The sequence below is a fragment of the Paramormyrops kingsleyae genome, chromosome 8 (assembly GCF_048594095.1).
Source record: "Paramormyrops kingsleyae isolate MSU_618 chromosome 8, PKINGS_0.4, whole genome shotgun sequence".
Lineage (NCBI taxonomy): Eukaryota > Metazoa > Chordata > Actinopteri > Osteoglossiformes > Mormyridae > Paramormyrops > Paramormyrops kingsleyae.
In genome coordinates this window covers 24,564,003-24,578,405 of record NC_132804.1, presented here as the reverse complement: position 1 = coordinate 24,578,405, position 14,403 = coordinate 24,564,003, and the positions used below count along the sequence as shown (strand labels likewise).

Genomic DNA, 14,403 nt, shown 5'->3' with positions numbered 1-14,403 from the left:
ACAACCTCTCTTTGTATTTTTTCAGTGTAGGTACTTGTGCTGTGTATCCGGTTGTTACGTGTGCCTTTAACTGTGGTTGTACTCGGTTCTTGCCTGATTGTCACGCGTCTTAGCCATTGTGTAATTACCCGCCATGTGTGTGTCTTACCGTACTTAGTGTAACTTCCCTGTGTTTCCCTATTATTCATGGGTTTAGTGTTATTGTTGCTTGATTTGCGGTCCCTTTAAAACCTTACACACCGGGCTACCCCTGCTTTAAGGAGTTAAAAAGAACAGCTTCGTCGGAGTCCGTCGCTCGTCGTTTTCATTCGCGGCTGCCGCGATTTCTCCGTCTGCTCGGCACTTCAATACAGAACAATGTTGTGCACAAAATATAGTTTATTGTGGTTTCGCCGTTGCATCTAGGTGGGTAGTTTTTGGCGGTTTATCATAAGCTTCAATGAGTCGATATTTGTCATTGAGAGAAAATGACTTTCTTTTCTCGTCTTGTTTTCTGTGCATGCAGCATTAGCCTCAGGTAGCTAGCCAGAAGCAGACGGGTTGCCTGAAGGCAAAGTAGGCTTATCAAAGTAAAGCAAAAAATATATATATATGTCGTAGTTTTAATTTTTTCCATTTGTTGTCATGTATAAAAAGACCCGAAAAGAACACTGTAAGCAGACTACTTGATTACTATAAGCAAATTATTTAAACAGTATTTTACAGGAATGAATCTCTCCAGAACATTTTGATCCATATAAGCGGTTGATCACTATAACCGTGATCACTATAAGTGTGTTCCACTGTGTTTCGTTTCACTTAATTGTTACATATCGGACAATTGCTTTGCAGAAATATACACAATTCAGAACACAAATGCATAAAGAATGAGTATATTTTCTCAAAAAATATATAGAATTTTACATTCCCAGACTTTATTATTTTGATCTGCGTGTGTTCAGAAACCTGGGCCATATGTATTGATGGGTATGCTTTTATGTAGGGGAAAGGTAATGCTGGTTAAATATTCCATGAGTACCAGTACTGGTGCATTGAAAATGGTGATATTTATACCCAGGAATTGTGCGAGGGATATAATGGAGTGATGAACTACAGGTCATGGGAACAATTGGAAACTTGATTATTCTTTATGGTTTTTCTTTAATTTAGATTATTTGTGTGAACTGAAAAACTTTTAAGTGCAGCTGTGAAAAGAGGAAAACATTTCCATAAAAAAGCAAAAAAAGGTATTTCACTCAAATTGTCTTCCTAGGTGAAATGCTTCCCCGTGTGCTCATTTTCTTTGTAAGAAAATTACAGAATGCTTTATTTTGGAATAGGGAGCAAATTTTAAGGTTCTGTACCTGACCAGGTTTCTAAATTGACGAGCCACATAAACAGAATTGTAATGGGGGTAACTGTAATGGTATAAGGTCAGAGTGTTATCACTGCAACATTGCTAATCATCCAATACAATACTTGGGTGCCCTCTGATTGGGGGAAAAAAAGGAATTAATGTTATGAAGGCTGAAAAGTTGTCACATCTGTTGTAGTGAAGTTGGGCATAAACATAGCAGTTCCATTAGTGTGGACAATCTTGCGTAGTGGTCAGTTAATGGTTTCAAATTATTTAAGAGTCACTATATTGATGTGTTTCCCACAAAATAACATACAAACATGAAATTGTGGCAGCAGTAAAATTGGTTATTCTTTTTTATTACTAAAACTCTGACCATCAGCAAAATGAAAACACTGAATGGTGTTACTAGAAAGCATTTCAAGATACTACAGAGTCCTGCAAGTACTGCAAACATTTTAAAGACTAAAATCTGTTTTGTAGAATCCATTTTGGTTAATTGTGAACCATCACCAATGTGGATGTCCTATCTTTTGCTGTAATTTGTCTCACTAGATCTTTTATAATGTAGATTTTGTCATTTTGAAATGAAGCTATATTTTAGGCTGTTGAATGAATTTGAATGTGGATAAAGATTAGGCCAAAAAATGATTGCTTAGAGTAATATTTTTGCCTTGCACTGTGCAGATATATTTTAGAGTCCCTGCTGGAGTACTTGGTAGTACTTGAGCTGCCACAGGCTGCTATAATTCTGTGTCTCTGTGTGTTGGCAGTCTCATGCCAGCCCAACAGAGTCTGCAGGACAGTACAGCACTGTGATTCACAGCTGGTTCAGGAGCGCTGTCATTACAGCATATTTTGGATGGTAAGCCCTTGCCTTTCAACATTAGTCGTACAACTAGAAGTCCAGGAAAGGTACTAATTCACCTGGACCACTGTAGTTGTAAACAGGTGAGTTTTTTATCATTGCTGTAAATCTTGTTTCTTCTACAGGGTACAACCCAAACTTTTTGCCCTCTGCTTTCCTAGGGAATTATTGATGAAGGATAGAAGGATGGATGGAAAATTTGCTGTGAGACAGTGTGGGGGGACATTGGATATTTCATATATCCCAAATTTCGTTTATTGCATTGTTGAGATCTTGTGCCTATAAGGAAACACTAAAGACTGATCAATACTTTCAAGTGAGAGTTTTCCAACCTCTTGTTCACACAGAGTTACACAGTATTAGCACTTATAAAACAACTTATAAGTCTGGAGTCTTCATTCATCACGATTTAACATACTACCAGACTTCCCATTCTTGTGACTTCCCATTTTCTCAAATTCCATAAACTTGTTCTAAATGTATTTATTTATTTGGTCATTTGTTTATGCCATCACTGATCATATCTGAATTATTTCTCATGTACTTTTGATACTTTTGAGAAAAACAGATAAAGGTGCTACGAAAATAAATATATTCATGAGACAAAGGGACAGAGACAGAGAGAGACAATCTGAGCCTTGCAGCGAACAGCTGATTTTACTTGTTTGCGTATAGTTATATGACTAATAATATATAACGAAAAATATGTGAACCCTGTTTTTGTATACATATATATAGTCCATATGTATGTATGTGTGTGTCTGCATGTGTGTGTGTGTATACATATGTATATGAATATTATAACACATCAAATTTATCAACCCTCTATACAAGGTATACATATATATATAAATTTCAATTACATTTTTCAATCATTTTGATAATACCACAGTTGAATTTTCCTCTATATAGAGGGTTGATAAATTTGATGTGTTATAACATTCTGGTCACTAAGCATAATTTGTTTCACAAATAACTAGGTGTGCCTCGTTTTACAAGCGGTTATTTTAAAAGGCACTCTGATAATGCTTAAGACATACATATGCAGACACAATTAAGGGGTTTTGCATAAAACAAATGTACACATCCTTCTTTCCTTGGTGTAACTGAATGTACCAGCAAAAATTCAGCAGCAGTTTTTACACCATTCCTGTTCATCAACCTGGATTTGTAAACAGTTATTTAAAGGTCCACAAACCTTTACAACCCCGTGCAGCTGCTAGCACGCAAATCCCCGTCACTCGTCTCTCCACCTGCTTTCGTTTATGACGCTCAGATGGAGGGATCAAAATCCGGCCATAACAGACAGTTCCAACCTCCCCACGGAGTCCAAGCCAAACACAAGTTTCCACCAAGACAAACACAATTATCCACTATTTACCACAAGGTCAAAAAAAGTTTAACTCCAACAATATGCTTCACATCTATCCAACGTATTTGTGAAAACTGCGCAATCATTTATACAAAAATCAGTCACAACAGCAAGTATTTTTTTGGCAACATTTTACTTAAGGCCATGGTTTTAGTAAGTTATAAACACATTCATAATGCATTATAAGGCATTCTTAAACCATTATAAACATGCCTATGAATATTAATAAAAACACATTATAGCCATGTTTTAAAAACTATTTTTAAATTATAGGTTCATGTAATTACGTGTTAAAATGATAAAACTTGGAATAATTAGCACAGTGAACAGTGATATAAAGCTGCAGACAGGATTAAAGAGGCCTTGTGTATTTAAATCTCCACTCAGTGCAGCAGCTCACTTGTAAGTGACCTTGAAGTTTTATTACCAGCCTTTTAATATTGGTAGATGAACAGCCAAGGTGTTTACCTGGAATTCTGACCATGATATGACAAATATGTGAAGGTTGCAAAAAGACAAGCTGCCATAAAACAGGTCTGGCCTCATTATGTTTGTCTGCTCTGTACAATGCTGATCAGCATATTCTATTCTTATTGCTATCATTAAAAAAATAGCCATAACAGAGCCTTGCTTCTCCAACGCACTGCAGGTCCAAATCTTGGGACAGAACACAATAGCCTCTTTTCATTTTTTCAGTAGAAACCAGGACACAGTTCATTACTCACCTATAAAACCATCAGTTTTCAGTTTGTATCTACATATAAACTTTTTATGACTTTTAATTGAAGCAGAATGTGTTTGTGTAAAAGGCTTCATTATGAAACATCTATTCAGTCAGTTACTGTGCTTATGTGTATTACAAATATCTACATATTTGACCATTACCACAAGAATTGCACATTTCAGACACCTTACCTGAGTAGTATTAGCTCGCATTAAGTCACATTTAAAAATTATTTTTAATGGATTAGTTATAGTGATAATATCCAGATTATATCCAAAATTCTTCTGCATATTTACCATGTTCAGCCTTGGGAAAAGAAGCCTACACACACACACAATATGGACAAAAGTATTGCGACACACCTCTTAATCACTGACCGCATTGCCAGGGTTCTCATCATTTCCGTTATATATTATTATTATCACATAACCGTACACCAGTGTTTAAGTCAAGTGTTGACTGCAAGGCTAAGATTGTCTCTCTTTGTCTCTACCCTTCTGTCTCACATTTATATATTGTAGTAGCTCCTGAATATGTTTTTTTTTCTCCTGAAACCCTTAACCCATTGCCACAGTTATATAAAATGAAGCAGCTACCCATGCAGTCAGGTTTACAACCATTTTTGAAAGTATGTGTCATTCTGAAGAGCTCAGTGAATTCAAGTGTGATACTGTCATAGGATGCCACCTTTGCAATAAGTCAGTCTGTGATTTTTTTCCCCTGCTAGATATTCCATGGTCAACTACAGTATAAGTAGTCTTATTGAAAAGTAGAAGCGCTTAGGAACAGCACAAACTCTGCCACAGAGTGGCAGACCACATAAAGTAACGGAGCAGGGTCGCCAAGTGCTGAGGTGCATAGTTCATAAAAGTTGCCAATGCTCTGTTGACTCAGTAACTGCAGAGTTCCAAACCTCCTCTAGCATTAACTCCAGCACTAAAACTGTGCGCTGGGAGCTTCATGGAATGGGCTGCCATGGCTGAGCAGCTGCATGCAAGCCTCACATCACCAAGCGCAGTGCTAAGCATCAGATGGAGTGGTGTAAAGTACACTGCCACTGGACTCTACAGTATTCTATGGAGTGAAGAATTATGCTTCTCTGTCTGGCAGTCTGATGGATGGGTCTTGGTTTGGCGGATGCCAGGAGAACGTTACCTGGTTGACTGCATTGTGCCAACTGTAAAGTGGTGGAGGGATAATGGTATGGGGTTGTTTTTCGGGGGTTGGGCTAGACCCCATAGTTCCAGTGAAGGAAACTCTTAATGTTTTAGCATACTAAAGCATTTTAGACAAGTCAAACCCATCGCATACCTTTTGGATGAACTAGAACAGAGATTACGAGCCAGGTCTTCAAGTCCAACATCAATGCTTGACCTCACAAATGCTGTTCAGGATGAATGGGCAAACATTCCTACAGACACACTCCCAGATCTTATGGAAAGCCTTACCAGAAGAGTGGTAGCTGTTATACAGTAGCTGCAAAGGGGGGACCAGCTCCATATTGACGCCTGTGGATTTAGAATGTGATGTCATGAAGCTCCTGTAGGTGTAATGGCTTGGTGTTGGTGCTGTTTTTTGGTGCTGTTTTGTTTTTTTTTTTTCTGTTTTGTTTTTTTTCTTTCTTCTTTTTTCTTTTCCTCTCTCCCCCTCTCTCTCTCTTCCCCCCTTCTTCTCCTTTGTCCCCCCCCCCCCCTCCCTCTCCTTCTTTTGAGGAACTAAATAAAAATATAAAATAAATAAATAAATACTAAAATAAATAAATAAATACAAATAAAGTAGTCCTCCGCAGAGGGGGGGTGGAGGAGGGAGAAGAAAAAAAAAAAGTAATGGCTTGGTGTCCCAGTACTTCTGTCCATGTAGTGTTTATATACAGTACAACCCATGACAGAATAAGTAACAGCAGAAATGTAAAATCACATCTGCCGTGCCATCAGCTTGAGTGAAAACAGGCGACACAGCAGTCAAGAATCAAATTAGCAGAGTAGGAGCGTGCCAGAGTGGCCGATTAGCCATGCGCATCAGGTGGGCCGTGCAAGCGCTGCTCTCATTGGTGTGCAATTGGGCGCAAGGGAGGCAAGAAGGAACCGGCAAATGGCCCTGGAGAGTAGCTGCCGTGGCAGGGTCATTATGGCTAATGTGAGTGACAGCGTGATGTGCTCACGGCCTGGAGCAGACGTTCCGGAGCGGTCCCCACCCCCAGGAAATGTGAGTGGGTGGTCACACGGCGCCTGCACTACTGGGGTGGCGTGAGCGTGTGTGTGTGTCCTGATGTGTCAGAATTCTGGGAGCATCTGCGGAAGTGTGGGGGGTGGTAGGGCAGTCACTAAACATGCAAGCTGTTTTACAGTATTACAGTGCGCGTGAATGGAATTTAGATCAGCATCTTGCCTATGTTCTGCACACGTTCTAAATAAATCCAACAAAAAAGTCCAGACATATGAACTGCTAGAAAATGGTTCATTTTTCTGCATTAATACATAATATATATTGCATGATTATATTAATGAAACACAATTATAATAGCATTGGTTAAATTGGTTAATGTATCTTCATATTTTGTTTTTGCAAGACATAAATAAAATAGAGCTTTAATATTTGATAGATATTTTGTATGGAAACACACTGAAACACATTTTTGAATGTGTACCTGAACTAATGTGACAAAGGTTCCATTCATCCACCCATCCATCTTCTGTGACCTCATATCCAGTACAGAGTTGCTGTGATACCAAACATTGGCTGTAATTATTATTATTGTATATTAAAATACAATGCAATGTATTATTAATGACAGTAGTATCACCAAAAACAGCTATTATAAGCGTTATTCATAATTCTTCTCTGTGCTTCATACGGCAAAATGACTATTAATCTTAATAAAGACTACTACATCACACAAAAGTAAGATCATTAGAAGAAATAAATAAGCTTATGTCTGATCTGGTCTGCTTCACTTGTTACCTGCCACAAATGGAGCTGTTTTAAATGGCCACACCCACTTCCAGATGATTACAATGTATAATCACCCATAGCGAAACACCTACAAATTATGTATTGAAAGCTGATTCTGGTCAATGAATCTGTCGCATGAACTATAGAGGTTTGTGTTTTCCTAGTTTTGCTAGAGTTTCTGTTGATTTTTTTTTTGTGTGTTTTGTTTTTTGTTTCTGGTCTCTTGGTTCTCTGGCTTGGTTTCATGACTCGGACGTGTCTGATTTTGGTTCTGACTTTGGTTTGTTGTCCATTTTTGGTTTTGTTTTGTATCCTGGATCCTGTTTGCAAAAACACCTTGATTGGTTGCATATCCGCGTCCTTGGTGATAGCAATTGCAATTCAGCTCTGGAATCCTTCCTGGGCACCTCAATTGTGCACGTCACAGCCTGGGATTTGTCAGCACTGAGTACTCAGAGGCTTGCCAGCTGAAGAGGAACGCACTAACAGGCAGAAAGCCAGAAGCGATATGTGCAGTTCAGGGTGTACCCTTTTGCCTATGATAATATACAGTGCTCCAGATCTTGTTAATAAAATGTGGTTTTCTTGAACTCCATTGTCATGAGGCTTCTGCATTGTTCACGAAATTTTTTCCTCGGGAGGTAAAAACCAAATTCCAGCTTAGCATGGATATTTCTCTTCAGCTAAGTTTAGTTGTGCTCGGGAAGGATTTTGTTTTCGTGCCCGAGGCCTTTCACACAAAGGAGGGAAGGGCCTTTGAATTGTGGAAGTCAGTTCCTTCTGTAAAGCTACCAACTCAATGAATTAATTTCAGTTTGGCTTTCTGAACCGAATCAATAGCTTAACTGCCAGAAAGGCTACTGTTAAGTTTTCCCTGCCTTTTGGAATATTTGTCATAGATAATGCACCAAAGCCAAAACCAGTAAATAATTTTAATGGCAGAAAATGAACATCATATCATACATTGATGTTGATGTCTTAATTTCTTGCCTCAAATATGGTAGTGTTAGTCTTGACACTCAACAGGGAATCAGTAAATAGCTGTAAAATTTTGTGGTGCTTTGATGTCTTGTTAATGTGCAAGAATGATACAGTTGATGTTGTACTGGACAAGCAGTGATGGATATGCTAAGTGCTTTTGGAAGATAAGTTGGATGCACATGCAGCTGCACTGCAATTAGGTAGAGCCAAAAGTGGATGTGCTGCAAAGGACTGTAACATTATGCAGTAGAAACCTGCCGACGTGTTCGTTTCCAGAATGTTTTCCAAACTAAAAAGCTGTCATCAGGCCAGAATTTCAATGAATAGTGACATACTGTTGAATGTAATTAGGTGACATATCAATGCAGGGTCATTAGTCTGCATGCCTGATTATCAAGGTAATGTGTAACACTGTACAATTGGCACATTTATCTGTAGGCTTTAAAGAGTTAAGAATACAAGAGAAGGATTGTGATTACATGTGTCATATACTGAAATGAAACATTGAACATAGTAGTAATTACACTCAACATTATACTTAATTCAACTTAAAAAAATCTATTCAACTGGACGTGTAAATACCATTAGCCTGTTATTTTATTAATTTAGTAGTAATTAGTGGGCATAATCACATTAATATTATGGACGCCTTTGAAACATTTGAGATGTGTTTAATTTTGGCTATTTCATATACACTCACTGGCCAATTTATTAGGTACACTGTGCTCATACCAAGATAGACCCCCTTTTGGCTTTCAGAACTGCCTTAATTCTTCATGGCATAGATTCGCCATACTTGAAACATTCCTCAGAGACTTTGATCCATGTTGACATGACAGCATCAAGCAGTTACTGCAGATTTGTCAGCTGCAACTTCATGATGTGAATCTCCCATTCCACTACATCCTATTAGTGCTCTGGTGGCTTGAGATCTGGTGACTGTGGAGGCTGTTTGAGTACAGTGACCTCATTGTCATGTTGATGAAACCAGTCTGAGATGACATGAGCTTTTTGACAATGTGTGTTATCCCGCTGGAAGTAGCCATTATCTGGGTGCACTGTGGTCATAAACGGATGGACATGGTCAGCAACAGTACTCAGGTAGGCTGGGACATTTATATGATGCTCATTTGGTACTAAGGGGCCCAAAGTGTGACAAGAAAAGAACCCCCACAGCATTACACCACCACTAGCCTGAATTGTGAATGCAGGATAGATCCATGCTTTCATGGAGTTTTGCCAAATTCTGATGCTACCATATGAATGTCGAAGGAGAAATTATGACTCGTCTGACCAGGCAGCGTTTTTCCAATCTTCCATTGTCCAGTTTTGGTGAGCCTGTGTTCTCTGGAGCTGTAGTCTCCTGTTCTTAGCTGACAGCAGTGGCACCGGTGTGGTCCTCTGCGGCTGGAGCCCATCTCAAGGTTTGACGTGTTATGCGTTCAGAGATGCTCTTCTGCATACCTGGGTTGTAACTTGTGGTTGAGTTACTGTTACCTTTCTATCAGCTTGAACCAGTCTGGCCATTCTTCTCTGACCGCTGCCATCAACAAATCATTTTCGCCCAGAGAACCGCTACTCACTGGATGTTTTTTTTTCCTTTTTCAGCACATTCTCTGTAGACCCTGAAGATGGTTGTGCATGAAACTCCATGTAGACTGGCAGTTTCTGAAATTCTCATACCAGCCTATCTGGCACCAACAGCCATGCTACATGCAAACTGTCACGTAGATCACCTTTCTTCCCCATTCTGGTGGTTGATGTTACCATTAACTGAAGCTCCTGTCCTGTACCTACATGATTTTATACATTGTACAGCTAATTGGTTGATTATATATTTGCTTTGCAATTGAACACACACAGAAAGGCACCGACATTTCTTGCAAGCAGATACATATTCTGGGAAAGATTGCTAAACAATAATTTGTTTATTTTTCAAGATAATACTTATCTGGGAGCCTTGGATTTTGGTTGCCTATGGTCCATACTTTGCAATGCGACAGATTAAAATGTGCAGAATCTGCTTCTCCAAAGCTCCACTGTCTGGATGTCTCCCAGTATATGCGATATCTCATAGTATATCAGTACACAGACATTCATTTCAGGATTAACTACACCAGTATGACTTTGGCCATTCAGCTAGGGTGGCAGTGATCCCAAGCCTATTCCACAAAGCATGTCAAGCTAAAGCAGGGCCTGGACTCTGTCTGATACCAGGAAATGTATATTGGTGACTTTAAGACCCACGTGATTACTTTCAAAAACAGCAGATACCATAGTCACTTTCAAGACAGGCAGATAAAGTCACACAGCACACCTTAATAACAACTGAGCTATTTTCCCCAACAGAACCAGTTAAAAAGAAAACAAATCTGAAATGTATGTCTTGTCTTGACTTGGCTACGGTGTACTTCTCGATTTCCCACACTTCTGAATTTTTTAATAATATATGATTTAAAAGACAGAATGGTGGTCAACCACCCAGACTCGTTAACCTTTGAGTGGTTGCTCTTGTACACCTGAACTGACCTGTATGAATAATGAACATTATAGTTATGAGATTTGGTTATTTTCACATTCCATACAATATCAACCAGGCATTTCCTTCCATGTTATACCAGCAAATAATATGATAGGTGAACAGATGCAGAAGCGGAATCTGTTTTTCCTTCTACATTTCCCTCTAGAATTTCTACATTACTGTCTTCCTGAACAGCCTGTGGTGGGTATTTACCATGCAAACAGGTGCTCCCAGACGTCATTGTATCCTTGTCTCCCTTGTTCTAGGTGGGATCTGCATCGCACAGTCACTGAAAATCCCCCACGAACACACGCAGGCAGACTTCGACAAGATTATCCGGCATTTGCTTGACACGCGACATGCCCGGGCCATCGTCTTGTTTGCCAGCGATGAAGACATTCGGTACGTAGGTGTTGCACCAGGTCATTTTGCCTGCCCAGTGGATATCACTACAGACTGGATGTCATCCAGCTTCACTCCATAGATACATCTGCTGGAAAATAACACTAGAAAATAGACTCCGTAAATGATTTCACTGAATCAATAACCCAGCAGGTAGAGTGTTTTGTCACACAGAAGCATGTTCAACGCATGGTATACCTAGAAAAATATAATAAAGAAAAATCTAAGAAAATAGAAAATGTATAGATAATATGCCTATTAATATCATTATGTATTGTTTTCTACACATATCCTTAAAACCTATAGACCAATAGTGTGGGATTTAATTTTATTTTTTTCATTATTGAAAAATTTAATCAAAAACATTAATAACGAAGTGAACTTATTGGGGCATTTTCGTTTGTTTTATTTTATTCAAAGAAATGGGAATTTTCATTCTGTGAACTCTGCACATATTTACAGAAAAATGATTGAATCCTGAATCTTTCTGGAATTATTGTGCAGGGGACTTCTTAATGCCAGCAAAAGAGCAAATCAAGTGGGGCATTTTTTGTGGATCGGGTCAGACAGCTGGGGGGCAAAACACAGCCCCATTCAGCAGCTGGAGGAAGCTGCTGCGGGGGCTGTCACCATCCTCCCCAAAAGAGCCACCATAGAAGGTAAGACATGCCGCCGATTGTGTGCTGATGAGGAGCTGATTCGGTGCTTAAGGTTCTCATCGAAGCCGGAATACAAATTGGATCCTTACGCTTAGAGCCTGACGCCCTGTTTCCCCAGCACAGCATAATACTGACGATTTCTCAGTTTAAACAAGCAACCCTAATGTGTTTAAAGGCTAATTTTACAGCTGACCTTTAAAGATACTGCTTAAGGCTTCATGACATATAGGTTGTCTGAGATATTGTAACTGACGTGAGGTCTATAATGGAGTTTCGGGAGATGTTAAACTGATGGCAGCTTGAAGCATTCACAACAGTAGTGAATTACTTCTCCAGCATTTCCCATACTCCCGTGGAGAAAGTACTTTGAACGACAGCCTCCTGGCGTATACTGAAGCCTCCAGCATCGCATGCATTTTCTACTGGTGCTGCCTTCGGCTGAGATAATTGGGAAGGGTGGGCTCGCTGGTGCCAGGTTAATAAACAGCCCCGCTCCCTTGATGTTTATCATATCGTACCTTTTTTGCTCCACCATTCTTGGCCGACTATACGATCGCGGGTTGTTGTGACGCGCCAGGGCGGACCTGGGGGATGTGGCATGATGGGATGTCATGCAGCTCGGAAAGAGGCAGCGCTGGATGGGCGCTGCATGATGAAAAGGCGCACTCTGTTTGGCCCGCTGTGCTAAAAATGCATGCAGCCAAACATATTGGCGCCAGTCACCCCCAGCTGTGTGACTGACGCATAACAGCAGTCAAAATACCTATTTTTTTCTCTTTTTTAAAACTTCTCTGTTTTACAGATAAAATAATAAAATAATAATAACAATATAAATAAGCAAAAATAATATATATTTTTTTAATTTATCATATTCACATATAATATGCACATTGTTGCCTCTGCAATCTTTGTTTATTATTATTCTGATTCATTTTGAGTTACCGATACTGTGTATCTCGTAAGAGAGTGCAGTATTGCATATAGTAATAGATTATTATAATATTATATCATTATAGCTTAGCTGTATGCTGCTTTTTAAGTGGTACTTTACTGTCACATTAGATTTCACTCTAGAGAGCAAGTGTGTTATGGCTGTTCCTGAGCCCCTGCTGTCATTTAAAAGTCAAATAGGAAGAGCACAATTTTCTTGAGGCAAAACGTTGAAATGTGCTTTGTGGCTCACCAGGCCATCGATTCCCCCCCCCCCTTCACCAACCCCCCTTTCCTTGAGGGCTCCCGTTCGTCCCGGCAGCGTCCGCGACAGGGATACTGACCCTCCTGGAGTCAGAGATGCACCTGGGAGGTTTCATTGTTCCGCCTTTGTCTATCGGCAGAGGCGGGCGGCAGGTACTGGGGCGGCCTGCTGCGGTATCAGGGACTCCATGTGTCTCTGTCCCGTATCGGCGGTATCACAGCAGGTCCTGACGAGGAACAAAATGGAAAGCAGGCACCGCCGTTTATGTGCTCACTCTGTCAAAGGGCTTTGGAGTCCTCACCCGTACTCACCATGAAAAGTGTGGTCTGAATAAGCCGGGGGGGGGACTGGCCCATCCCCCTCTCTCTCAAGTGTCACACATGTACCTACTAGTGGTCTCATGTGATCAAACCACTTAACGTTTAGAATATTCCCCCCTTTCTCTATTATATGACTCCAGCAAATACCCCCTTTTATTATTATCTTATATAATTTTTTTTATTTTTGTGAGGAAAAAAAAACAACGCTTCACTATGGGTAAGGGGTGAGTTTTCCGAACCCTTCTTAACGTTATATTGTTCGTAAGGTCTATCTTTTAACATGGAACTTAGGAACGACATAGCATTAAGAAGGCTTCGGGAAACTCACCCCAATTTGTTTTATTAACAGTATAGTATGATAATAATAAAATGACTTTGCACAAACCATAGTTGGGCTGCTTTGAAACGTTATCGTTGGGAAGCCAAGTTTCTTTGCATAAAGCTATGAAACAATCCTACTGAATAAGTATCTTTTAAAAAATCTGTTGCATCCAAATGTAAAATTATAATTACTATTGTATTTGGGGCCTTAGACAAATGATTTTTACAGATATCATATGCCCCTTTAAGGCATGTAGTTTCTGAATTAAAATAATGTCATTTTAAATATTAAATTTAATTATTAACATTACGTTATATGTGGGTCCATAGAAAGTGTGCAAACGTCTAGTTGGAGCCAATCGATCAGTGTTCCCAGGGTGATTGCAAAGGCTGTTATGCAGACAATCAGAGATTAATCATGCAGCCTGTCCATATAGAATCTTTTTCTGTAACATCCCCTGTTTATCACTACACCAGTGGTTCATATGGCATTTACAGTATTGGAATTTGAAGCCTTATTTATTATCAACCAAAAGCACTTTGGTTAGATAGTGGTTGCTATTCAGGCACTGTAATGAATCAGCTGTCCAAAGCTGTTTTTATTATATAAAATCGATTATGGTGCTCTGATTGATTTTCAGATTAAAACAACAGCATGATACATCTGCAGCTGGCACCTTTCCATTCCGTGTCAGACAGTGTTCAGTGAATACTCTCAGCCCATGTAGTACAACTGACCTGAGTCTTTGCAT

The 14,403-nt window shown here is 39.5% G+C and overlaps 1 protein-coding gene across 2 annotated transcripts in view; it reads left to right on the top strand.

Moving 5' to 3' along the window:
• The window catches only part of grm7 (glutamate metabotropic receptor 7), a 151,831-nt gene that overhangs the window by 92,863 nt on the left and 44,565 nt on the right, over positions 1 to 14,403 (top strand). For both annotated transcript variants that reach the window (XM_023811342.2, XM_023811341.2), the window contains 2 exons: positions 11,021 to 11,156; positions 11,661 to 11,815. In XM_023811342.2, the coding sequence (XP_023667110.2) occupies positions 11,021 to 11,156; positions 11,661 to 11,815 (291 nt within the window). The remainder of the gene's footprint in view (positions 1 to 11,020; positions 11,157 to 11,660; positions 11,816 to 14,403) is intronic.